Source organism: Brachyhypopomus gauderio, unplaced genomic scaffold (genome assembly GCF_052324685.1).
Source record: "Brachyhypopomus gauderio isolate BG-103 unplaced genomic scaffold, BGAUD_0.2 sc76, whole genome shotgun sequence".
NCBI lineage: Eukaryota > Metazoa > Chordata > Actinopteri > Gymnotiformes > Hypopomidae > Brachyhypopomus > Brachyhypopomus gauderio.
In genome coordinates, this window is record NW_027506897.1 from 95,001 (window position 1) to 122,926 (window position 27,926).

The 27,926-nt window shown below is 41.2% G+C and overlaps 1 protein-coding gene across 12 annotated transcripts in view; it reads right to left on the minus strand.

Annotated features, from left to right (window-relative positions):
- Nucleotides 1-26,773, minus strand: part of LOC143491504 (NACHT, LRR and PYD domains-containing protein 3-like) — a 91,591-nt gene extending 64,818 nt beyond the window's left edge. For 3 of the 12 annotated variants that reach the window (XR_013125215.1, XM_076990574.1, XM_076990576.1), the window contains exons 1-5: nucleotides 26,480-26,772; nucleotides 21,359-21,570; nucleotides 21,021-21,095; nucleotides 19,041-19,115; nucleotides 10,714-12,487 (exon numbers count right to left, since the gene is read on the minus strand). Coding sequence is in view for 11 of the 12 variants with exons in the window: in XM_076990574.1 (XP_076846689.1) it covers nucleotides 10,714-12,487; nucleotides 19,041-19,115; nucleotides 21,021-21,095; nucleotides 21,359-21,491 (2,057 nt within the window). In the remaining variant the exon portion in view is untranslated. Of the gene's footprint in view, nucleotides 1-10,713; nucleotides 12,488-19,040; nucleotides 19,116-21,020; nucleotides 21,096-21,358; nucleotides 21,571-26,479 lie in introns of all 12 variants that reach the window. The other 9 variants (XM_076990581.1, XM_076990582.1, XM_076990572.1 and 6 more) reach the window with 7 other exon arrangements.
- Between the last annotated feature and the right edge of the window lie 1,153 nt (nucleotides 26,774-27,926).

Genomic DNA, 27,926 nt, shown 5'->3' on the forward strand with positions numbered 1-27,926 from the left:
CACAATTATAGACTGTGTTATAGACAGTATTATAGACACAATTATAGAGAGTGTTATAGACACAATTATAGACACAATTATAGACAGTGTTATATACACAATTATAGACACAATTATAGAGAGTGTTATAGACACAATTATAGAGTGTTATAGACACAATTATAGAGAGTGTTATAGACACAATTATAGACACAATTATAGACAGTGTTATATACACAATTATAGAGTGTTATAGACACAATTATAGAGAGTGTTATAGACAGTATTATAGACACAATTATAGAGTGTTATAGACAGTATTATAGACACAATTATAGAGTGTTATAGACAGTGTTATAGACACAATTATAGAGAGTGTTATAGACAGTATTATAGACACAATTATAGAGAGTGTTATAGACACAATTATAGACACAATTATAGACAGTGTTATATACACAATTATAGACACAATTATAGAGAGTGTTATAGACACAATTATAGAGTGTTATAGACACAATTATAGACACAATTATAGAGAGTGTTATAGACACAATTATAGAGTGTTATAGACACAATTATAGAGAGTGTTATAGACAGTATTATAGACACAATTATAGAGTGTTATAGACAGTATTATAGACACAATTATAGAGTGTTATAGACAGTGTTATAGACACAATTATAGACTGTTATAGACAGTATTATATACACAATTATAGACAGTGTTATAGACACTGTAGGAGCCAAAACGGTTATTCATGTGTTTGTTTTTGTTTTTTCATCATGTGGTGTTCTTTTTTGTTTGAGTGTGCTCCACCTATTGGTTGCAGTGGATGGGCCACGTGGATAAGAACAGGTGTTGCTACCTGGAGGGCGTGGCCAACTGGACAGGAAATAACCACTACAGACACAATTATAGACAGTGTTACAGACAGTATTATAGACAGTGTTATAGACAGTATTATACAGTATTATAGACAATTATAGAGTGTTATAGACAATATTATAGACAGTATTATAGACACAATTATAGACACAATTGTAGACAGTTTTATAGACAATATTATAGACAGTATTATAGACACAATTATAGACAGTTCTATAGACAATATTATAGACACTGTTGTAGACAGTATTATAGACACAATTATAGACAGTGTTATAGACAATATTATAGACACTGTTCTGTCTCCACCATTAATGTAACTTGTAGCCTGGCCCTTTAAGTTGAAACCAGGAAGTAATTGTTCAGACAATGCGGTGCAGAGACGGCTGGGTATTGTTTCGTAGCTGTTAAGTTCATGAATGCATTCCCTGTAAGTATTCCAGGGAAAACTGTGTTATAGGTGTTGGATGAATAATAATTACTTATGAAACATGTAAGTGGTTAATCCGTGTCGTAATTGTGTAGCGATGTAACGAATTATTGTGATTTATATTGAATCTGAATTCATAACCACTATGTATATGTGCATACTAAAGCATGTAAATTGTATTTACATTTACAATTTCACACCTGCCATATAAAAACGGGTCTGAACCCATCCTGGCGTCTGTGACCTTTTGTGTGGAGGTTCTTAGCTAACTGGAGAGTGGGAATGGTTCCCACGAGGCACAGACACTGTTATAGACACAATTATAGACACAATTATAGAGAGTGTTATAGACACAATTATAGAGAGTGTTATAGACACAATTATAGAGTGTTATAGACACAATTATAGAGAGTGTTATACACAGTATTATAGACACAATTATAGAGTGTTATAGACAGTATTATAGACACAATTATAGAGTGTTATAGACAGTGTTATAGACACAATTATAGACTGTGTTATAGACAGTATTATATACACAATTATAGACAGTGTTATAGACACTGTAGGAGCCAAAACGGTTATTCATGTGTATGTTTTTGTTTTTTCATGTGCTCTTCTTTTTTGTTTGAGTGTGCTCCACCTATTGGTTGCAGTGGATGGGCCACGTGGATAAGAACAGGTGTTGCTACCTGGAGGGCGTGACCAACTGGACAGGAAATAACCACTACAGACACAATTATAGACAGTGTTACAGACAGTATTATAGACAGTGTTATAGACAGTATTATACAGTATTATAGACATAATTATAGACACTGTTATAGACAGTATTATAGACACAATTATAGAGAGTGTTATAGACACAATTATAGAGAGTGTTATAGACACAATTATAGAGAGTGTTATAGACACAATTATAGAGAGTGTTATTGACAGTGTTGTAGACACAATTATAGACAGTGTTATAGACACAATTATAGAGTGTTATAGACACAATTATAGAGTGTTATAGACAGTGTTATAGACACAATTATAGACAGTGTTATAGACACAATTATAGAGAGTGTTATAGACAGTGTTATAGACACAATTATAGACAGTGTTATAGACACAATTATAGAGAGTGTTATAGAGAGTGTTATAGACACAATTAAAGAGTGTTATAGAGAGTGTTATAGAGAGTGTTATAGACACAATTAAAGAGTGTTATATAGAGTGTTATAGACACAAATATAGAGAGTGTTATAGACAGTATTATAGACACAATTATAGAGAGTGTTACAGACACAATTATAGAGTGTTATAGACACAATTATAGATAGTGTTATAGACAGTGTTATAGACACAATTATAGAGAATGTTATAGACAGTATTATAGACACAATTATAGAGAGTGTTATAGACAGTATTATAGTTTGGAATAGAGCACTAGAAATTGCGTTATTTGCATTATTGAGTTATTACTTATCAATAAGAAAACAGGAAAATAAGTCAAGATGATTTCTAAATATGTAATAATGTAATTTAATATAATAATAATATAATAGCATAATAATAATATTAAAATATAATAATAATAATCATTATCATCATCATCTGTTTTCTTGTCTTCACTGGTTGTCTCAGTGTCACTGCAGCGCTGGAACTCAGGGGAGACGCTCATTACCTTCCTGTAGAATTCATTTATAATGGGGTCAAATTTAGGACATTCAGTAAGAAAGTGCAGCTCTGTCTGCACCACTGAGAGATCACAGTGGGAACACAGTCTGGTCTCTCTGTGTAACCAGCTCTGTCTCCACCACTGAGAGATCACAGTGAGAACACAGTCTGGTCTCTCTGTGTAACCAGCTCTGTCTGCACCACTGAGAGATCACAGTGGGAACACAGTCTGGTCTCTCTGTGTAACCAGCTCTGTCTCCACCACTGAGAGATCACAGTGGGAACACTGTCTGGTCTCTCTGTGTAACCAGCTCTGTCTCCACCACTGAGAAATCACAGTGGGAACACAGTCTGGTCTCTCTTTGTAACCAGCTGTAGTGTTGTGTAGTTTGTCTCTCTCTCCCTCCCTCTCAATCCCCCACCTCTCTCCCCCTCTCTCTTTCTCTTTTTCCCTCTCTCTCACTCTTACTTTCCCCTTCTGTCCATCTATTAGGTAACATTCAGGTTGTACTCTGTATGCTGCATTTCTGTCATTTCTAACATGTATTGTCTCATTGTAGGTACCATGCTAAACCAGCAGGTGGCAGTACCACTAGCAACACATTGAACAAGCTTGCTTTGACGGAAGTAAGGGTGTGTCTACAGTTCAGGTGTTTAAATACCCTGAACAGCCATTCATCTCTCTCTCTCTGGTTTGACTGACACCGAGGTTAGACCTATTAAAGAGAGGCTCTGCCACTTCTCTCTCTCTCCGGTTTTCTTTGAGAACGCGAACTTTGCAACGACTAACAGCAAACAGCTGAAAGTCGTACTACTTAATTAACGAGCCCGAGTTACGGTGCAATCTAACCAGTAACCGATCAACGGTACCGCGACAACAGATTCACCTAACTACTTCAATCAAGCTTGCTAACGCGGCCACATGGACTGAAACAAAGGCGATCAATTCCCTGTTGTTAAACCGTGAACGAGACTCTCATTCCTGGACGATTCCCCAGCACACCTGGACGACATCGCTTTTAATCAACGAGGAGTTGGCGGTGAGAGAATTCCAGGAGAATTCAGGGAGGACGAGGAAACCACCCAAAACACTCAACACGTGAGACTCTTACCGCTGGGCATAGTTTATAGAAGGGCAAAGTTACTTGAACTGCAGAGTTAACCAAGTTTTCTGTTAATACATTCTGAATGTTTAACTTTGTCATAAACTTCGTTAAGATTTGTACACACAAGTTCTCCACCTGGCATGCAATCTCCATGTTTTATCTTCTGAATATTTGACAACTTGTAGTTCCCATTCTCAGACACACTACATTAATTTTTGGTTAGTAAGCCAGCGCCATTACTCTTTGTTCTGACCACGTTGGAATAAACCAGCTGAGCTCATTAACATAGTCGCGCTGCTCTACTGTTTAAAGTCGGCGCCATTTTAGTTGCTTTGTTCTCCATAGGAGAACTGAGATTACAACTCCGCCTCCTCACACGCGCACAAGCGTGCACACTTACTCCTCCCCTTTTTTTTACACACACACACACACACACTAGATGCTGAGTCTTCACTGTAAATATACTGATCCATGTTGATGCTCTTTGTGTTTTAGAATAGTTGGTTTTAAATAAATGTATCATTTATTTTCACCAAATTGTCTGTGTTGATGTCATTCAAAAGTGGTTGTTGCCAAAACCTCCAAAGAATTCATTGTTAAATCCTTCAGATACCAAACCATTCATTACCTTTAGTTGATAACTAAACTTGTGGTTCTGGTATAATTAGAATATGAGACTGATTCTAAAATTAATGAGACTGATTAATAATTAAGGTAAAACAAATTATATCTACTTTAAAGGATTAGTAGGTGAAACCCCTACATAATTGGTGCCCCTGCGTGAGGGAGATTTCTGGCTCAACCATATTTGTTTGATATCGACCATATTTTCATATCACAGGCTTTCAAGCCATTAGAATAGGACCATCTCCAAATTCGCCAGAAGAGGGCGCCAGAGCGCTTCCTAAGTCTTCCTATAGAGCAGGTATCACCAAATGGCGGACCGCGGTCCGGATCCGGACCCGAACGCCGTCCTGTCCGGACCCAATCACATTCCTGATTAACTGGATACGGACCCAAATGCCAAAAAAATTTTAACAGGAGACTATATTTTAAACCGGAGAATTTATTTTCAGACGAGTGTTACGTTCACCACCCATTTGAGAGTTACGTTCAATAACCACCCCCCCCGCGGACCCGGTCCTGGACCTTAAGGTCTGAGCTATCTGCCAAAAATGGACCGCGGAAAGATTTAATTGATTACCCCTGCTATAGAGGAAAGCTAATTCTTGGTAACTTTAGTTTGGTGATATCTTGTTCTAATTTGTTTGGTTACTATTTGGTTACTATTCACATTCATTGAGCAATCAACTGAAGATCAGTATATTTATTTTACTCATTTAATCTATGATTACTTCAATAGTAACTCAGTTGCTTTAACTTGTGTGGCATCCCACTGATTTCCCCTGTACTGCAGAAGTATTGGGATAATTATTTAGCACCGTTATCAGATTTCACAGTCTTTGTATAACTTCACTATTGCAGTCTTTGGTCCAGTGTGCTAGTGTTTAGTTTCAGAGACCATAACCACCTTTGGCACAATTATTTTTACCCCAGTTTCAATTTGGCTTGCCTATCTAGGTATTACCCTTTTACCTGCCCACACTTGCCAGACACAGGATCGCGGCACATTAACTAGGCCAGATTGTACTAAAGCTGATTTGATTTAGCCCCTTTTTGAAATAGTCTATAGGTGCACTTAGAGAGACTAACCATGGCTTTCCTAAAGCAGAATACTTGTCCATCTCTGGTTGTTCAGCTCCTTCAGATGCTTGAACCAGGTAGAAAGGAAGTTGACAAACCTCTAAAGGACTCCTTTGAGGAGACCCCTACCATTCCAGATGTAGTTTTTAAAATGTTCCTTCTATGTCAGCAGCAGGCTCGCTTAGAAGTAGAGGCACTACGCAAGGAAAATAGACTCCTCAAACAGGATACTGCTAAGCTCAGTTCTGAGGTTGAGAGCCTTCGCCACAACCTCCAACTGACCACTCATGCGCTGAATGACGTGCTCACCGTAAGTGAACGTCACACGGGCTTAACAGAAACTGCCCGCCTCCAAAGGGAGAGTGAGCTTGCTCGTGCGAGTGCGCAAGATTTCCTTTCAACTAGATCTGGCACCTCTAGACCTTCTTTATTAGTTACAGTAGAAAGCCCATATAGTCGGCACTCCACAGGTGATGATGCACCTGTCATACATCCTAAGGCCCCGGCTCCAGTCCCCATGAGTCTTAGATTAGATGTAACTAGTTCTTCCTCAGAGTATCCATATGATACTACTGATGGTTCAGCTTCTGAAGCTCAAAGTGAAGCCTCTGTGGAGAATCACCCTCCTAGAGCAGATGCCCCGTCTGCATCCTCTTGCTACGAGTCAGCAGAGCCCTCTTACTCGTCCTTAGCTTCTGCCCCCTTACTCTTGAGTAACAAAGAGAGTAATATTAATCCTGCTATGTATTTTGGCCCTCCTTATTCTCTGCATGATGTCCAGACCAGGGACATCCCATCAGGTACAGCAGCTAGGAAGCCTTACTTAAAAGCTGAGCATCATTCCACTGACCCACGCACAGGCTGGCACAGTGACGTACATGTTCCAGCTTCTTCCTCAAGGAGAAATGCAGGTATTTCTCAACTTGAGATGCGCAAAGGCTCACTGTTGCCCCCTATGGACAGAGACCAGGAAGGTAGAAAGCATGCTGGTGACCATTATCCTCCGCATGATGTCCAGACCAGGGACATCTCATTAGGTACCACAGTTAAGAAGCCTTGCATGAATGCTGAGCATCATTCCACTGACCCACGCACAGGCTGGCACAGTGACGTACATGCTCCAGCTATTTCCTCAAGAGGAAATGCAGAAATTTCCCAACTTGAGATGCACAAAGGCTCACTGTTGCCCCCTATAGACACAGAGCAGGATGGCAGGAGGCATGCTGATGTACACCACTGGCAGAATGTACAGACAAGGGACGTCTCACCAGGTAGAGCAGATAACAGGCCTTACTTAAACGCTGAGCATCATTCCACTGACCCACGCACAGGCTGGCACAGTGACGTACATGCTACAGCTTTTTCCTCAAGGAGAAATACAGATATTTCTCAACTTGAGATGCATAAAGGCTCATTACTGCCACCTAGGCACAGGGAGACAGGAGGCAGTAGGCATCCTATTGACCAAGAGTTACACCACTTGGATAGTGAAGGTCCACCTTCCTATTCTAATAGACATGTCCTTGAACATTTCCCTCGGTTAAAGTTACTAGATTCACTAGTCAAGGACATGGAGCCATTCGACCCAGCAAGGTCAAACTACCATGTTGAAGACTACCTCAAAGAAATTGAGTGTAGCCTCTCGGACTTGCCTTATGCAACAGAACGAGAGAAAGTGAAGCTAATTTGGAAAACCACCTCTAGATCAGTTCGCACATTCATAGAATCACAGCCGTTTTCCATTAGGGACAGTTACACTCAGCTATGCAAAGCCCTCGCTGAGGAGTATTCCGCTTATTTTGACGAAGCGTCAGCATTCATGTCAGCCATTAAAATTAAGCACAAGCGTTCAGAGCATCCCAGGGATTACTTTAATCGCTTGAAACAAACATTTTTCCAGGGAAGAAATGGACCCGGTCTCACAGAAGACAGAACCTTCAAATCCCTATTTTTGCACAATCTCCACCCTTGTGTGAGAACCCATGTCTCACTTTTAGCACGCCAAGGTGACCTGTCGATGTGTGAGATCAGAAAGACCACGCAGACAGTTTGGGAGACTGTTGTGCAGCCCAGTATGCTTGAAGGAGACTCCCAAGAGCTCCAAGATCCTCCCTATGCTTTCCCTGTAGATTCAGACACTGTTCTTTCTGCAGGCCCCTCTCACTACTCTCGTCACAGGGACAGAGCCAAGAGGTGGAAAGAGAGGCAGAACCAGTGGAAGGGGGGACAGCCATAGATAAGGGTCAGTTAGTGGACCTCCAGCCTGAACCAGGAGGAGGCAGAACTGACTTTATACGAAGTTACATGTAAACATTCAGCCTGTAAGCATGTAGCTATTTTTCTAGATCTCTAACCCTTTAAAGGGAGATGTTCCTGGCATCATCTCCGCTCACATGTCTGCATTTTCAATGCAGTAGGTTCTTTACTAAGGGGGGTGTACCCAGCGTTACCTCCTAACTTCTACATTTTACCCCTCACACAGATCTTATTCTCCCCTCTACCAGTATAGCAAGTGTGAGATACTTTAGCAACACTGTTTGGCAGCCCAGCTTTGTCTTAACAAGACTTGTGAAACCGTTTGCCATATTAATGTTTTCCCAAATGCGTACAGAATATAGGTAAGCACATCTGCTACCACTGTGGTGCAAACTTGGCAAATAAGTCTGGCATAAGTTGCATAACACTATTCCTCAGAACCACTAGAGATGTTGGTTGTTTTTGCATGATGAGAGCTCCTGATGCTCAAGTCTACACTTGGCAATAGCAGCATTAGAAATGTATTTTGGTTGTTTAAATACTTCACTGTCACAAGATAGGATGAGGCATTACACCTCAGTTAAACCCCCATTTACATTTTACAATTACCTTTAGATCCCACAAGGAACCACACTCTAACTAGACATTAACCCAAATGTCCGTCGTGGTCCAACGAGATCCTTCACTTTAAAACATTGTTAGGTTTGTTCCAGCCAACAGACAAACACCAACTTGTGCGAACACACCTTTCTCCATGCCTGATGTACTTCCTCTCCTCCATCAAAGGCATTTAACCCTGCATGTGACCTTGATTTCTTTGTATAAAGCCAAGTGAAATCTAAGCCATGCATTAGTATCCTTTCATTGTTTTTCTTGATTTGGTTAACCTTAGTTACTGTTCAAGAACTGCCCAGTAGTGAACTTGTTGCCCAGATGTGTGTCTACAGCATCTCCCAGCCATCTCAAGGATCATGCTATGAGCGGGATGGACAACTGACTCATGGAATTGATCACCTCCCAGTGGATGCTACAGGGAACATGGACTGCATGGATAACCTTTTGTGCTCTTCAGGACTATGACATCAGCCCCAGTCTGAAGACCAAGGGGGGAATGTAGGTACCATGCTAAACCAGCAGGTGGCAGTACCACTGGCAACACATTGAACAAGCTTGCTTTGACGGAAGTAAGGGTGTGTCTACAGTTCAGGTGTTTAAATACCCTGAACAGCCATTCATCTCTCTCTCTCTGGTTTGACTGACACCGAGGTTAGACCTATTAAAGAGAGGCTCCGCCACTTCTCTCTCTCTCCGGTTTTCTTTGAGAACACGCGAACTTTGCAACGACTAACAGCAAACAGCTGAAAGTCGTACTACTTAATTAACGAGCCCGAGTTACGGTGCAATCTAACCAGTAACCGATCAACGGTACCGCGACAACAGATTCACCTAACTACTTCAATCAAGCTTGCTAACGCGGCCACACGGACTGAAACAAAGGCGATCAATTCCCTGTTGTTAAACCGTGAACGAGACTCTCATTCCTGGACGATTCCCCAGCACACCTGGACGACATCGCTTTTAATCAACGAGGAGTTGGCGGTGAGAGAATTCCAGGAGAATTCAGGGAGGACGAGGAAACCACCCAAAACACTCAACACGTGAGACTCTTACCACTGGGTATAGTTTATAGAAGGGCAAAGTTACTTGAACTGCAGAGTTAACCAAGTTTTCTGTTAATACATTCTGAATGTTTAACTTTGTCATAAACTTCGTTAAGATTTGTACACACAAGTTCTCCACCTGGCATGCAATCTCCATGTTTTATCTTCTGAATATTTGACAACTTGTAGTTCCCATTCTCAGACACACTACATTAATTTTTGGTTAGTAAGCCAGCGCCATTACTCTTTGTTCTGACCACATTGGAATAAACCAGCTGAGCTCATTAACATAGTCGCGCTGCTCTACTGTTTAAAGTCGGCGCCATTTTAGTTGCTTTGTTCTCCATAGGAGAACTGAGATTACAACTCCGCCTCCTCACACGCGCACAAGCGCGCACACTTACTCCTCCCCTTTTTTTTACACACACACACACACACACACTAGATGCTGAGTCTTCACTGTAAATATACTGATCCATGTTGATGCTCTTTGTGTTTTAGAATAGTTGGTTTTAAATAAATGTATCATTTATTTTCACCAAATTGTCTGTGTTGATGTCATTCAAAAGTGGTTGTTGCCAAAACCTCCAAAGAATTCATTGTTAAATCCTTCAGATACCAAACCATTCATTACCTTTAGTTGATAACTAAACTTGTGGTTCTGGTATAATTAGAATATGAGACTGATTCTAAAATTAATGAGACTGATTAATAATTAAGGTAAAACAAATTATATCTACTTTAAAGGATTAGTAGGTGAAACCCCTACACATATAACCAGTTGTAATGTGCAGTTGTGTTATGCTAATCAGTCTTGTGTTATAGGAAATGTGTGTGAATCTCTGTTGTTCAGATAACATCATGTAATGTAGATGCTAAAGTCAGTAATTGTATTAAATTGGTTGTGCATATTCATAACCTTACACCAACACATTATTATTTCTAATTTATCTGTTTCAATTGTTGGTGGGAAGTGCTTTTGGGAAACTCCCCCCAGTGCTGTAATGTGTTTATAAAAATACTCACTCAGCTTTTCTGGATGCTGTGACCACTGGCATCAGTCTCAGTAGACATTCCTCTGATCGGTAATATTTACTCAGGACAAACTCATCTAGCTCCTCTTCTGAGTTCAGCAACACAAACACCAGAGCTGACCACTGAGCAGGAGAGAGTTTAGCTCCACGGAGATTATTGTAATCTTCTCCGTTCAGGTATGTTTGAACTTCCTGCACTAGAGAATGATCATTCAGTTCATTCAGACAGTGGAACAGATTGATGGATTTCTCTGGAGAGAGCTTCTTCCTGATCTTCTCCTTGATGTACTTGACTGTTTCCTCTGTGCTGTGAGAGCTGCTTCCTGTCTGTGTCAGTAGACCTCGTAAGAGAGTCTGATTGGACTCCAGTGAGAGACCCAGAAGGAAGCGGAGGAAAAGGTCCAGGTGTCCATTCTGACTCTGTAAGGCCTTGTCCACTGCGTTCTTAAGGAAGACAGACATTGTTGACATTGTTGATCTTTTAAAGAGTCTTTTCTTTTTCTGTTCCAACACATTTGTGTTGTTGGAGGTGAAGGAGAGAAATGCATATAAAGCAGCCAGAAACTCCTGAACACTCAGATGTACAAAGCTGAACACCTTCTCCAGGTGCAGTCCAGACTCCTTTCTGAAGATCTGGGTACACACTCCTGAGTACACGGACACTTCTTTGACATCAATGCCACAATCTCTCAGGTCTTCCTCATAGAAGATCAGGTTGCCCTTTTCCAGCTGTTGGAAAGCCAGTTTTCCCAGTGCCAGAACAATATTTCTAGTCTGGTGAGGATCAGTGTCAGTTTTTCCATGGTACTTTCTGTTCTTGTATTTGATCTGAAAGATCAGAAATTGTGTGAACATCTGAGTCAGAGTCTTGGGGATCTCTCCACTCTCTGCTTCACCCAACATGCTCTCTAGAACAGTGGCTGCAATCCAACAGAAGACTGGAATGTGGCACATGATGTAGAGGCTTCTTGATGACTTCATGTGTGAAATGATTTCATTGGCCAGGATCTGATCACTGATTCTCTTCCTGAAGTACTCCTCTTTCTGAGGGCCACTGAACCCTCGTACCTCTGTTACCTGGTCAACACACTCAGGAGGGATCTGATTGGCTGCTGCTGGTCGAGAAGTTATCCAGAGGAGAGCAGAGAGAAGCAGATCCCCCTTGATGAGGTTTGTCAGCAGCACATCCACTGAGGTCGACTCTGTTATGTCTGATAAGCTCTCATTGTTATGGAAATCTAGAGGAAGTCGACACTCATCCAGACCATCAAAGATAAAAATGACTTTATAAGCATCACAGTCTATTAACTGTAATGTTTTTGTTTCTGGGAAAAAGTGATGAAGCAAATCCATCAGATTCTTTTCCTTCTTTATCAAATTCAGCTCCCTAAAAGGAAGTGGAAATATGAAGCGGACATCCTGATTGGCTCTTCCTTCAGCCCAGTCCAGAATGAACTTCTGCACAGAGACTGTTTTCCCAATTCCAGCAACTCCTTTAGTCAGCACTGTTCTGATGGGTTTGTCTTTAAAGAGGTCATTACATTTGATGGGTGTCTCCTGTGTTGCTGGTCTCCTGGATGCTGTCTCAATCTGTCTCACCTCATGTTCATTATTGATGTTTCCGCTCCCTCCCTCTGTGATGTAGAGCTCTGTGAAGATCTCATTCAGAAGAATTGAGCTTCCATGATCTGAGATTCCTTCATGAATTTTTTTGTATTTCTCCAGTAGTTTGCGTTTGAGCTTTTGCTGATATGCAGATATCATCTCTAAAACAACAGAAACACATGACAGTAATTTTATTTGTTTGCACTAAACCAACATGAACTATGCCACCTTCAGATATGCTGATAGTAAATAGTAAAAATGTATTTATTTGACATCAATAATCTATATGGTAGGGGTGTGACGAGATCTCGTGTCTCGAAATCTTGCAAGACGCAACTCCGCGAGATTTCTCGTAGAGTTAAAAATCTGTCTCGCGAGATTTGATGACATCACAACGACGTGGGAAAATACAGGTATTACAATTGAAGATGCACCCGCCACTTTCACATCGTTGGTTTGGCAGCATTTTGGGAACCCGGCGGAAATGATAAATGGCAAAAGAGTGACTGATAAGACACTACATATGCAAACATTGTATGAAAATAATGCCGTACACCGCGACTAATACGAGCAGGATGCAGAGACATTTACAGCAGCACCACAGCTCAGTACTCAAAGAGGTAGCAGGGACAGAACGGTGCTTTGGCAAGTTGAGACAGTTAAGGATATCGGGAGCAGTGTGGCGATGTTAATGTTCTTAAAAATGAACATGGCAGTGTAGTTGCAGCAAATTCAGTGACATACTTGGTCAGGCTGTATGTCAGGCTGTATGTGTGTGTGTGTGTGTGTGTGTGCACCACAGCCCCCTAGTAATCACTAGTGTGTGTGTGTGTGTGTGTGTGTGTGTGTTCTGACTGCACAGATGGGTAAATGCGGAGGACAAATTTCGATTGCGGTGTAAATCACAATTGACATGAAATGTGGCAACTATAATGTTCTCACAAATAATTCTTCTACGAGCATTTAAATGCTGAAGGCCAAGGTTATAAACGAACGAAAAAACGAAAACTGATATTGAAAAAATTTTTTCGTTACCTGAAATAAATAATGGTAATTAAAAGGAAAAAACGATAACTAACTGTAACTATATGTAACGAATTGACCAGGCAGAGAGGGATCCAAATGCGGAAGAACACCGCTTTTATTGAAATGAGACGCTGGTACAAACACAGGCAGGTGAATCACGAGTACTAGGATCAGTAGTAACAGCGTTTTCTTGGCGTGGTCAGGACGGTCCAGGGTCATACCGGGGGAGCAGAAGTCAGGAGGTACAGAGGGATTAGGCAGGAGACAAGGTCGGGGACGTAAGCGAGGGTCAGGACACAGGAGAGCAGACAGGATATAGAAAGGCTTGGTACGCGGCATGAGTCGGCAATACTTTGCAACTGAGATGTGCTGGTGAAGTGCTTAAGTAAGGCTGAAGGGGGCGTGGTAATGAGTGGCAGGTGAGGTTGATTAAGAAAGATCAGGTGGCATTCCTGACACTATATTACATGTTTAGAAAACTAACTAAAACACACTGAAATTATCGATAGGATACCCTTCGTTTTCGTGTTTGTCAGTTTATTTATAAGTCTTGTGGACTGATATTAAATCGATTTTTTTCAGTAGAAGTTTTATATTAGCTGGCAGAAGCGTACACGACACCTCAAGGTCCACGAGGCTGAAGTTGGTTCCTTATTCGCCAGTGTCTTATTAGCACTTTCCGTTCCACCTTAAAAAATAATGTCGCCGCGATTGAATGTATTGTACGTTTCTATGGCTGTATCTGTGACGTGCGTTCCTTTCATGGCAAACGTCACTTTTAATGACACAATAAAGGTTGCGCAATAGCGCACGAGCAACACAGAGGAATCAAACAACGTGCAGACTTAGACAACGACGAGCACAGGACACTGCGCGAGCGCACATTAAATAGACAGACCACATTAGCCCCATGTGATTACGAGACGATTCACAGGTGAGACACATTATTCACACAACATAGCCATCCCCACGGAGTTCTGCTGACGCAGACAAAGCACGTGGACAACGTTTACACACGCCCAAAAGGGAGGGGCCGGGGTCCTCAACGTGACAGACGCCCCCTCCAAGGGCACTACTCGTCCCGGGGTGCCAACAGGACCGAGTGCCCCGAACCCACGACGATGGGCGGATCCGACGCGCTCAGTCCTGCGTCTGGGAGGTGACCGCCCTCGGGGAAGCGTCCGCCACGGACCGCCTAGACCACCCTCCCTGGGAACACAGGGGAAAAGACGTTAGACACGTTACACAGGACGTTCACAAACACGCACACAGGCACACATACACATAGAGGCACAAACGGGAACAGGGGGTTTGGCACACAGACGGGAAGACATACGAACACTGGCACAGACGAACACATAACAGGCGCCAGGCTTCGCGCCAGAAGGAGAGCGAGGAGAGGAGAGAGATCCGGCGCTGCTGGTGCTGCGTTGGGCAGTCCCCCTCCTGCCTTCGCTGCGATCCCTCCACCGGGTGCAGCGCGGCTGGCGGACGTGCCCGGTGCAGCACCAGCAGCGCCGGATCTCTCTCTCTCTCTCTGTTATGTTATGTCTTAGTTTCTATGGCTGTATCTCCTGATTCGTACATCGTCTCAGAGATCTGACAAGCAGGTTTGATTGACTAAGACCCATGCACTGTATGCACAGTACATTATTGCCTGACATGCCAAATTCACAGGACAATAAAAAAATATTCTACAGTAAAAACTCTTCTTCTTCTGGATTTATTCAGTCACTTATGTGGTCAATCAAAACTGCTTGTCAGATCTCTGAGACGATGTAAGAATCAGGAGATACAGCCATAGAAACTAAGACCAATGCACTGTATGCACAGTACATTCTATCACCTGACAGGCCAAGTTCACAGGACGATTATAAAAATATTCTATAGTACAAAACCTTCTTCTTCTGGATTTATACAGTCACTTAGGTGGTCAATCAAACCTGCTCGTCAGATTTCCGAGACGATGTAAGAATCAGGAGATACAGCCAGGGCTTAATTTGTAAATCAAACGAACCCAGAATGCATTTTACCTGAGCGAGGGTGGGGGGGGGGGGGGGGGGGGGGGGGGGGGGGTGCCATTGGTGAAAGTAAGTTGTTGAGTGCGGGGGGCGAACATAAGTTGTTGAGCGGGGGGGGGGGGGCGACCGTATATCGCCGGTGGTTGGCGCCAGAGCTAGCGAACTAGTAACTCACGCAATGCGTGAGAGTTGGCAACCCTGCGGACAACATAAAATGTTACCGGATCGAGGCAGACAATTACCGGAATGCACGCTTCAAAATTAGAGTTTCCGGATCCTGTTCCGGCAGGATCCGGCTCAAATTAAGCCTTGGATACAGCCATAGAAACGTACAATACATTCTATCGCGGCGACATAATGAAACTACCGCATTATTTTTTAAGGTGGAACGGAAAGTGCGAATAAGACACTGGCGAATAAGGAACCAACTTCAGCCTCGTTCAAGGTCCGTCACTTGTTTAAAGCTCCTGCTCGCTAAATACCTAGCTAGCTAGCTACATTTAAAGAGCATTTAGCTCTTTACTCATGATATAAGAAACGACTACCTAGTGATAAGTAGGCGATTTTATCATGGGTGAACTAAATGATGCAGTCATATGTCTCAAAACGATTCACCAAGATAGACTAAACATCACCTGGTAAGAGACGAAGGAAATAACACTGTAGTTAGACAGTATATCTTATTACATCGAATGGGATTGAATTAGAAAAACTTTTTAAATGTAGCTAGCTAGGTAATTAAGCCTTTGTTAAAATAGCTAGCAAAATTACGACAACAAAAGTTGGGAGAAAACGGTGAGTCCTGTATGAGATTTTTTTAAATATGACTACGAGAAAGACATCTCTTGTAGTGGAAACAAGTGATGAAATATGTGGAGTAGTTCTCAAGAGGAAAAACCCCACAAATCTCAAAGCTCACACAAGAGGGCTAACTGTCAGTACCTTAACAAACTAGCCTCTTAGTAGCTCCGCCGAAAGAGAAGCACCATCCCGGCTAGGTAGCACTGGGAAGGAGAACCATAATGGACCGTCTTCACCAGTGATAGCTGCTGGTTAGTTAATATGCAGAAAAACCGCATATTAGGGCGGATGCACTAGTTAATGTGTTGAGACTGGATGTCAACAAGACTGTGTGACTCGATTGTAGGGTTGCCACCTAGGTCTGACAAAAAACAAGGACACTGTCAAGTTGGGGGGGTGGCAAACGTAAGCTGTTGAGCCGAGGGGGGGGGCGTAAGTTGTTGGGGGGGGGGGAACGTAAGTTGTTGGGGGGGGGGGGGGGGTGTGTGAACGTAAGTTGTTGAGCGATTGGCGAACGTACCGGAGGGGTTTAAAATGGACACAGCGAGAAAAAAACAGATTTAAAGTGTGCAGAAACAGTCTGAATCGTGGTTTGAACTAACCTAGTTTTTTTGCCGGGACCGAATATTACCGGGACAGCCCGGGGGGACAGCCCGGGACAGGCACGTGAAAACCGGGACAGGTGTCAACACTACTCGATTGCCTTTCGAAACGTTTGGCTTTTCACACGAACCAAAATAGGTTTATGCCTATTTATGCCTGTTCATGTCTGTCTTAGTCTTCTATCTTGTGGACTGTTGGTTGTTCAACAGTAATTGAATGCATTTTTTATGGTATCTTTTGATGAGTTTTTATTACACTTTTTATTTACTTTGGACTTTTTGAATCCTGCACCTGACAAATAACCCAAAGTATAAAAAAGTAACTAAAACTAATACTAGAACTAATGAAAACTAAACTAAAACTAAGATTTTAATTTTTTTTTTAACAAATAAAAACTAGCAAACATGCTCTAAAATCTAATTAAAACTAACTGAATTAGAAAAAAAGTCACAATGAAATAAAAACTAAACTATAATGAAAAATCCAAAACTATTATAACCTTGCTGAAGGCTCTTCTAAATTCTTTTTATTGAGATATGATTAAACAGTATGTGTTAATGGCTGTAAAATACTTCAACAAATGTGTTTTATTATGAAGATAAAGTATGAACAGTGTAATGTTTGTCTATTGTTTCTCAGTCAGATACTGCAAATCTAAAGTGTTTTACTACAGATTTACTAAAGTGTTTCTATGCTAATCAAAGATGTCTGATCCAAAATTGTTTGTAACATGCAACAGCTCAGCCTGGGTTAAGCCATTTTTGGCCACCAGAGGGAGACACAGATCAGCCACACCTGTCACCCAGCCCACTGGAGAGCAGCTCACAGGCCCCCTGGTGGTCCGTGTTAGTTAAAGAGATCTTAAGGGCTGTCTGCTGAGTCTCCTCTATTCCTCCTCTCTACAGTCTTGAGTTCTGTCTTCACACTCTTGAGTCCTCATCATTCTTCCTTGGTTGGAAGAGACGTTTTTAGCAGTTGTAATCATGTCAGCCCTTTCCCCTGACATCTTTATTTGTTGAGGTTCTCTGTGCTGGTATCACACTGGTTTGGTCACCCTGAGGGTGATGGTTTGATCCCTCAATAGGAGTTTTGGGGTTGAGGTTATGGGCGTGTCCTTTAATCAGCTGGGATCAAACATCTACAGTTCCACAACCTTTTTATTGGTGGAAATACAACAAATGGTTCCAAATTAGATTTGCAAACTAGAGCAGTTCTGGTTCCTCATTGGTGGAAAAGGGTCGACCTAGTGCTTAGTGCTTGATCTTGTGTTGTCATGACATCCCGTCTGCTTCCATTGTGACCACGCCTCCATCTGACTGACTGCTTCAGTCATATATAGTGTGTGTATATAGTATATCGTACAGTGCATCTATATAGACTATGATTATGAAAGATTGATTGCAGTTTCCTCTGTGATTATGTCACTGTCCCTGTCCTGTGTGATTTTGTCCAAAGTGTGGGTCACGTTCAAATTTTCTGGACCACAACCTCTGTTGACCGTAGCATTTTATATTTCACCAGAAGATGGCAGTGTATAATACTATACTGTACTATACTATACTATACTATACACTGTGAGAATGCCAGGCTGAATGGGTGTGGCCCCCACACATGTCCACCTCACCAAATCTGGACAAAATGTTTGGACACCCCTGGTGTAAAGTGTCCTGTGTGTTTGCATCTTCTTCAATATAACAGTGATGTGTATATTCAGATGTGATCTTCAGTACATAATCAGTTATTTGTATATTCAGATGTGATCTTCACTACATAATCAGTGATGTGTATATTCAGATGTGATCTTCAGAACATAATCAGTGATGTGTATTGTCATGGTCTCCACGGCAACCCCTCCTCTTTGTGTGCTTTTATTTTGAAATCCCTTATTGTGTCTGACTTCATGCCCCACCTTGTACCCCGCCCCCTCCTCATTGTTTTCAGGTGTGTCTCGTTTGGTTCTGTGTTTTATTCAGTGTATTTGTCCTGTGTTTAGTCTTTTGTTATGTGGATTATTGTAAGTTCCACTAGTTTTGATGCTGTGTGTAATCTTGCTGGTCCATGTCTTTAATGTCTTTATGTCTCCCCTGTTCTGTGTATTAATGTTCTCCTTTAGTGTTAGTGGGTGTATTTGGTTACTGTTTGGTTTGTCTTTGTTTTATGTCAGTATATTCTGTGTTGTGTTGGTTATTTTGTTATTAAACTACTTCAGAGTCCACACTTGTGTCCAGCCTACCTTGCCCAAACGTTACATGTATAAACAGACCTTCACTGAGTGCAGGACTCCCTGAAGATCCTCCAGTCTGAACTGGGATGGTGCTGGAACTGGACTTTTCCTGAACTGGAGGAGAGAACAGTGGAAAATACCAACATTATTAACATAATTAACTTTGTATAAAAGGATTTGCAGCTATGAGAACTGCTGTATTCATTTGTTTTTATATACTATACTCTCTCTCTATATATATATATATATATATATATATTAGGGGTGGGACGCGATCAAAAAAATTAATCGAATTAATCGGAAGCTTTGTAATTAATTAATCGAAATTAATCGCATTTTAATCGCATTTCAGTATTTAACATGAGAAATATTAATTTAAGTTTGAATGATGAATGAATCAACGAACATAATCATAAACTTCAACATCTTGTTTATTTTTCCACTAGTCTACTACACAGACCAATAGATGAGTGCAGAAAACAGTTCAGAACACTGGAAATTCTGATGAAAAATGTTGTTTCATTTTGGGAGTTTTGCTCAGGATATTGGAAGAATTGAAGTAAATCAGAAGATGTTTTTAATACCATTTAAGATGGTAGACTTTTTCTTTAATTTCCCAGGCCTCTGCCACAGGCATCTCCATAGTGCCTAGAAGTGGTCTTCTGCATGCTCAAAGCAAATGACTGGATCTTCATCATCTATAATATGAGCTGTCACACCAAGATAATTCTTGTTGCTAACAGAGGTCCAGTGATCTCCAGTCAGAGCCACATTTGTGGCGCTCTTCACAATAACCTGTTTTACTTCCCTTTCCTCATCATACAGCTGCTGGATTTTCTTCGACATTGTCTTTCTGGACGGTAGTTCGTAACTTGCATCAGTTGACGCAATGTGCAGCGCTTCTTGTAAGCGTTTATCTTCGACCACAGAGAGCGAACAACACTGCAAATAATGTGATGCGTCATGTATAAACGCGTGCGGAGTCGCGCGCTATGGCCACTTGCGAAAGTTTAATGCGTTAAATGCGTAAATTTTTTTAGTGCGTTAATTTTCCTGTAATTAATTAATCATAATTAACGCGTTAAAGTCCCACCACTAATAGATATATATATATATATATATATATATATATATATATATAAAGGTTTGGGGCAGGTGTGGGGGAAATACAAAGTAAGAATGCTTTAAAAATAGATGTTAATAGTTTATTTGTTAATTAACAAAATGAATGAAAAGAATCAGTCACGTCTGGCCCTGCCCTCTACCCCTGTGTGGTGTTTTCATGTGTCACGTCTGGCCCCGCCCTCTACCCCTGTGTGGTGTTTTCATGTGTCATGTCTGGCCCCGCCCTCTACCCGTGTGTGGTGCTTTCATGTGTCATGTCTGGCCCCGCCCTCTACCCCTGTGTGGTGTTTTCATGTGTCATGTCTGGCCCCGCCCTCTACCCCTGTGTGGTGCGTGTTCTCTTAGTTCCGCCGTTGTTTTGGTTGCCTTAGTTTTCCTTCTGTTTGTCACACCTTCTGTTTTCCCGCCATATGTTGAGTTTTGTCAGCTGTTCCTGGTTTATCCTTGTGAGTAGTTGGGTTTATATTCCCTGCATGATCGAGTCTTTCCTTGTAGGTCTATGTGTTTATTGTCATGTATCATTTGGTGTAAGTTCACTTGCTCTCATGTTCATGTAAATCTGAGACTCTTCTGCTCACTCACAGCCTGGTTAGTGCTAGTGCACGTGTCCATGTTGTTCTATGTTCTGGTTAGCACTAGTGCATGTGTCCATGTTGTTCTATGTTCTGGTTAGCACTAGTGCATGTGTCCATGTTGTTCTATGGTAGAACTTCCCTAGTCCATGTTTTGTTGAGTATGTGTATCACTGCTTGTTTTTCTGTCGGCTTTAGTGTTCGTAGTATCAAGTGATTTATTCTTTATGTCTATTCTATCTTAGTGCTTGTTGGTTTCTCGTCTTGATGAACATAAGAATACAAAACAACCACGAGTTCCCGTTTAGCATACAACTGTTACCGGTAGTAATAATGCCTCCCAATCCCTCTCCTCTCCCTGTCAGCACAGCTGGGCTTCCAGAGGTTACTGGAGCCCCTGTAAATAAAACGTGTTCAGATCAAATTTGTGTGACCACCCTGTGCCTTGAATTCTTCCAGGTCCACTTGCACAAAGTCAGACATTTTTGTACAGTCAGGAGTCTGATTAATCAATGATACCAAACAGCTGATGATCTTAGAAAGAAGATTTACAACTGTGAGAATTATATTCATGACCTTTGTATATATATAAACCCAGTAATTATAAATAAATATTAACTGTGGTCTCTGATCATCTCAACATTCAGATTCATCTCTTACCTCCATATATAATGGTCACTGGTGCATTAATCTGATTCCCATGAATCTGAGGAGCACATACGTTGCCTCCTGTTTGAGCTGTGATGTTGGTCTGATCTGTGATGTTGGTCTGTACTGGAGTAGATCCCTCCATCTTCTAATCCAGGGGTCGGCAACCCACGGCTCTACAGCCGCATGCAGCTCTTTGGCGCTACCCTAGCAGCTCCCTGGAGCTTTTTCAAAAATGTTTGAAAATGTAAAAAGATGGGGGAGAGAAATGTATTTTTTGTTTTAATATAGTTTTTGTAGGAGACAAACATGACACCAACATTCTTAACGAAATTAAATTTCAACATTTATGTCAACGAAGATTTGCGTCGTATCCTGCGACACACATTTCTATTAGCATTGCGAGAAAGCTCAGCTTGGCCAAAGCCACAAATGGAGCGAAATTGAAAGCCTCCCAACACCCGCGAAACTTGTCTATGACACATGAATGCTCTTCCTGACAATTATAGGAACATGAAGACATGCATTTGGGGTATTATCCATCTTTGGATCAACGTACTTGTGTGAACAGATATTTTCAAACATGAACTACATCAAATCAAAATATCGCACCCGCCTCACAGATGAGAGTTTGCAGTCCTGCATCAAGATTAAAGTTACATCTTACATGCCCGATGTTGAGAAGCTGACCAGTGATGTCAGAAAACAGAAGTCACATTATGTCAGGGTTGCCAACTCTCACGCATTGAGCGTGAGACACACGCATTTGACCGTCTTCACACGCTCTCATGCCACACTTCCGATTTCTCATGCCGAAACAAAATGTAGTTTATTTTTCTCTGATCTACATCTATGATTCAACGAGTTACTAGTTCGCAAACCACTGGCGAACGATCGATCGCGATATAATACTTAATTTGTGTCCATTTTACACCCCATCCCCCCAAAAGATTAAATCTCACTCCAAGTGATCTTGAAAAGTTGGCAAAAGTTGTATCTAACTTAGCCATTTTGATAGTAGGCTAATATAGATACATACATGATGTTGCCTTCATTATAGTGTTGCACGGTATACCGATACTAGAGTAGTATCGCGATACTTCGTCATTAAAAACGGTACTATACCCAGTTTGCTTAGTATCGGTGCTATAGGACTAAGTGCGTTTTTTTTTTTTTTTAAGAGCAGTATTTCCAAAGAGTGCCACACGGGGGCAGTGTGCGCGTACAGCAGTGCAGCGCTTGCCTCCTCTCTGCAGAATAAGAAGAAACCGTGTACGATGGCTGATAATACAAGCAATATTGCGGACCGTCCTCAGCTTGTTGAAAAACTACATGCACGAAGCGAAATATGGAATTATTTGCATACATTTCAGACAGTCATGGCAACCCCGTGGACACATCAAAACCGGTCTGCAAACGGTGCTTTAAAGCTGTACCAACCAAAGGAGCCAATCGATTCTTTTTACATAAAATGCGCTTTCGTTTGACCCACCCAAGGTGCCGTAATGCACAGAACAGTTGGTGGTAATGCTGAAATGGCAGCTAAAACAAACGCAGTGTGTTCGCAGCTCGTCTTAATTAAACAAGGAAAGCAGCAGAAGTGCTGTGTGGAAATACTTTGGATTCGAAGCAGATACAGATGGAAAACCGAAGGACATGAACAAGCCAGTTTGTAGGCGGTGCTTTCGGAACATTTCCACGAAGGGCGCTAAAGCCTGGTTTATACTTGACGCGCCGTGAGCAGCGCGAGGGTCCGCGCGGTAAAAATGATGTAATCGCGGTAGCCTCACGTGCTGTCAATTCGCGAGGTCGTGCACCTCTAGAATTTTGTAACTTAGCGCGCGCCGCAGCGCAATGAACAGTCATGTTTGTAGGATTCATACACCAACAAGGTGGAATTAAAGCACTTGTCACTTTCAAGGTACATTTCAATATTTCCCAGCACGTTAAACTTTAGTTTATTTATACATATACTCGAAATTATTCGCTTTTTTATCACATTATTTAATGGTTGTTTATTTTCAAAACGCCCAATTTTAACGTCTTCACGTTCTCTCATGTTTCGTCCTGGAATTACAAGAGGCTCGTATTTGTTAACGTAATACAAGAGAACGGTTCAGTCAGACAGCTATTTGTTTCAAGCATTTTCAAGCACGCGGACAAGGTGTGCAGACTCGCGCTACGGTCACTCGCGAAAGTTTAAACCTAGCTTAACACAACGAATCTGGCCAAACACCTGAAGGCACGCATATTTGTACAAAACATTCCAAGAGGTTGGTGATTATTCCCATTTCTAGTATTATAGCATACAAAATTATGTGTCCGATTATGGTATCCTAGCAAATGTCATATTCTTGGTTTAAGAGCCGTAAGTGCGACAGCATACAGGGAGAAAAAAAGAGTGATCGTACTACAATGGATCAATCATCTATGAATACTGAACTCTAATACTGAAGTTTTAGTTACTTAAAGAGTTAAAGTTGTTTAAAGTATACTTAAAATACACTTTTTGCACTAGCCTTTTTTAACTTCTAAATGTGAATTCCAGAGTGCACTACTATTATTTATGTTAATTTATATTAATGTGCAATTATTTATTTTTCTGTTTTAATGTGGTAGGGACTACACCTTTTATTTATTTGACATTTGTGAAACAAAATACAATATTCATTTGTTTGTTTATAAAAAATAAATAAAAAGCCTTTAAAACGGAAATGAGCACAGTATCTGACTTTGGTATCGAAAATTGTATTGAATTTCAATACTTTTTAAAGTATCATATCGAAGTTGTAATTCTTAGTATCGTGACAACACTACTTCATTATAAGGCTTATATAAGGCTTTTAATTTTTTGCGGCTCCAGACACATTTGTTTTTTTCGTCCAATATGGCTCTTTCAACATTTTGGGTTGCCGACCCCTGTTCTAATCAAACGTTACTTCACCAACACCACTACACATCAACATATGAGGATGGCATTAAATAAGTTAGTGTATGTGAAACAGCACCACCCAGAGTATGACACAGGTCAGTGTGTCTAACAGTTTGTTTATTCACCGAGATCTGCAGTCAGCATTATTAAATAGTAAACAAACAGCAAATTATATTTTTATATTTTTTTATATAGGATATGTTTGTAGATGGTTGGCTGTGAGCAGGTTCATATTATTAGTCCACAGTTCAATCCCATAATAAAGGTTCTTTCACATACAAATACATTAATTCAGAACCCATCAAATGATGTTTCCAGTAATCTTTTAAATTTAAGATTAGAGAAAAAACTGAACTGGTAAATAAATTTACTGATGACGGTCTACCACTCCATTAGCTCCTCCCCTAATGATGATGATATATCTCTCCTCATTAGCTCCTCCCCTAATGATGATGGTATATCTCTCCTCATTAGCTCCTCCCCTACTGATGATGGTGTAACTCTCCTCATTAGCTCCTCCCCTACTTATGATGATATAACTTTCCTCATTAGCTCCTCCTCCTCCTCCATACTCCACTGTATATACACTGTACTGCAGGAGTGGCCAACCTGTGGCTTGCGAGCCGCATGCGGCTCTTTGCCTGGTTTCATGCGGCTCCCCAGCCGGTCCGCGCGCTCACCTGCATAAACGGTCTGTGCCAGGTCCCGGTTACCTCATCACCTCTGAGGGCGACACACTATGTTCCTGCTGCGCGGTCTGTTTACAAGCCTAGCGAGCCGCTAATACTTTTAAAACACGCATTTGACTGTCTTCACACGAGTTACTAATTCGCCAACTACTGGCGATCGATCGATCGCGATATAATACTTATTTTTTGTCCATTACACACGTCAACAATCTACGCTCGCCACCCCCCCATGTCCATGTACGATGTGGCTCTTTGCCATAACACAATAAAAAAAAGTGGCTCTTGGTCTCTGACGGGTTGGCCAACCCTGCTGTACTGTATCATACTGTATATACTGAATATACTCTGTACTGTACCATACTGTATGTACTCTGTACTGTGTCATACTGTCTGTACTGTATAATACAGTATGATACAGTTCAGAGTACATGCAGTATTGTAATGTTCTAGCCACATGCAGATAAGTGGACAAACACAAAAGCTGAGAGAACAAGGGTTTATTGGCCTTTTCAGAGTCTTTCTCTACTGAAGGGACACAAGGGGACACATAGCCAATCTGTAAAGAAGAATTACACTGATGCTTAGGGCACAGTGGCATACAAACCAGCCAGATTAACACTAAACACAATAACTTTCAGTACAAATAGTGACATACAAACCAGCCAGATTAACACTAAACACAATAACTTTCAGTACAAATAGTGACATACAAACCAGCCAGATTAACACTAAACAGAATAACTTTCAGTACAAATAGTGACATACAAACCAGCCAGATTAACACTAAACAGAATAACTTTCAGTACAAATAGTGACATACAAACCAGCCAGATTAACACTAAACACAATAACTTTCAGTACAAATAGTGACATACAAACCAGCCAGATTAACACTAAACACAATAACTTTCAGTACAAATAGTGACATACAAACCAGTCAGATTAACACTAAACACAATAACTTTCAGTACAAATAGTGACATACAAACCAGCCAGATTAACACTAAACACAATAACTTTCAGTACAAATAGTGACATACAAACCAGCCAGATTAACACTAAACACAATAACTTTCAGTACAAATAGTGACATACAAACCAGCCAGATTAACACTAAACACAATAACTTTCAGTACAAATAGTGACATACAAACCAGTCAGATTAACACTAAACACAAAACTTTCAGTACAAATAGTGACATACAAACCAGCCAGATTAACACTAAGCAGAATAACTTCCAGTACAAATAGTGACATACAAACCAGCCAGATTAACACTAAACAGAATAACTTTCAATACAAACACGTGAAGAGACTTAATAGACAGTACGATAGACACCAGTGATCAGTTATGACAAGTACACATTGGAACAGACACCAGGCAGCATATTAAACATTTAGGACAAACGAACACCGAAACAGACTAAAGGTAGAGACAACAGAAACTAAGAGTAACACACAAGACAAGCGCACAAAACGTAGAGGGGAAACAGGACAAATCTAACGACTTACCTAATCTACCGACTTCACTGAAGAACACAAGGGGCACCAGGCTGTAGGAACTAAACAACACAGAGGAAAACAGAACACAAAACTGATAGAGAGGACAGAGAGGGACTAAAACACAAACCGGAATACAAAGGGAATAAATACAGAAGCAAGAGTCCAGGAAACTGTCAAACAGAGGAAACGCAACAGGAGAACTATGAGCGTCCAGGCTGGAGTGAGAATGAGGGGATTAAATACACAATAAAGTACGACGCAGAAGTTGGTTACTTGTTATTCGCAGTTTCAGATTCATTTGGTTACTTATTGGCTTTGGTTACAGCTCTTTATTCGATGGCTAGTTGGTTCCTTATTCAAAAAGGTTGTGTTCACGATGCGTGTTTGCTGCGCACTTTGTTTAAAAGAGGTAGATTAAACAAACAAGCATAGGAGCATACATTTAAGAGGTTATTGTTTCCCATACTGATTTTGTGAATGTAGAAAAAAACATTAAAATATAATGAAAGCATTTACACCATTTGTAAAATGGTTTCTATTTCAAGTCGTTCCAATTGTATGCAATTTGTACATGATGATTGAATTCGTCAGCATTTCTAACGTAAGGAAACATATTCTTAGATTTGAAAACTAAAAACACAGAAATGCTGTTCTAGAACACAAATAATCGGAAGAAGAAATACCAGCACACAACATGGCATATTGAGCAGTGGGCATATAGGTGAACAAATTTAAAGGGGCAGTTTCAGAGGCTTATTGAAGACCTTATTGGGCAACACGGTGGCTTGGTGGTTAGCACGTTTGCCTCTCAGCACTGGGCTCTTGGGTTCAAGTCCCTATCTGAGTGGAGTTTCCATGTTCTATCGGTGTGGGTTTCCTCCGGGATCTCCGGTTTCCTCCCACAGTCCAAAGACATGGAGGTTAGGTAAATTGGCCTCCCTGATTCTCTGACAAAAAAATAAAAATTCTCCCTGAGTGTGTCTGTGTGTCTTCATGTTCAATGAAAGCAGTTGTCTGAATGTGTGTGTGCTTGTATGTCCAGTGGTGGATGGTGCTCTGTCACTAGGGTCTGTCCTCTCTCCCCTTCCTGCACCCCATTCAGTCCCCCAGGGGCTGTGGATCCCGGTAGAGAGTACGCTGTGTGTGATTGGCTGCCGCTTCTCGCCGGTGTGTGATTGGTTGTGTAAGAGTTGTACCTGTGTTAAAATTGTAAAGCGACCTTGAGTACCTAGAAAGACGCTATATAAATTGAACATTCATTCATTATTGATGGTGGGCCAGAGAAATAACAAATGCATCATGAAGATCAGGTCACTCCTTAAGAGAGGAACCTGATTTTAGCCTGATCCAACATCATTTATACCTCAAATCTATCTGGAAACACGGCATATTGAGTAGGTAAGCGCACAGGTGAAATGATTCAGAGGGCAAATTTCAGAGGCTTTCTGTATGCCTA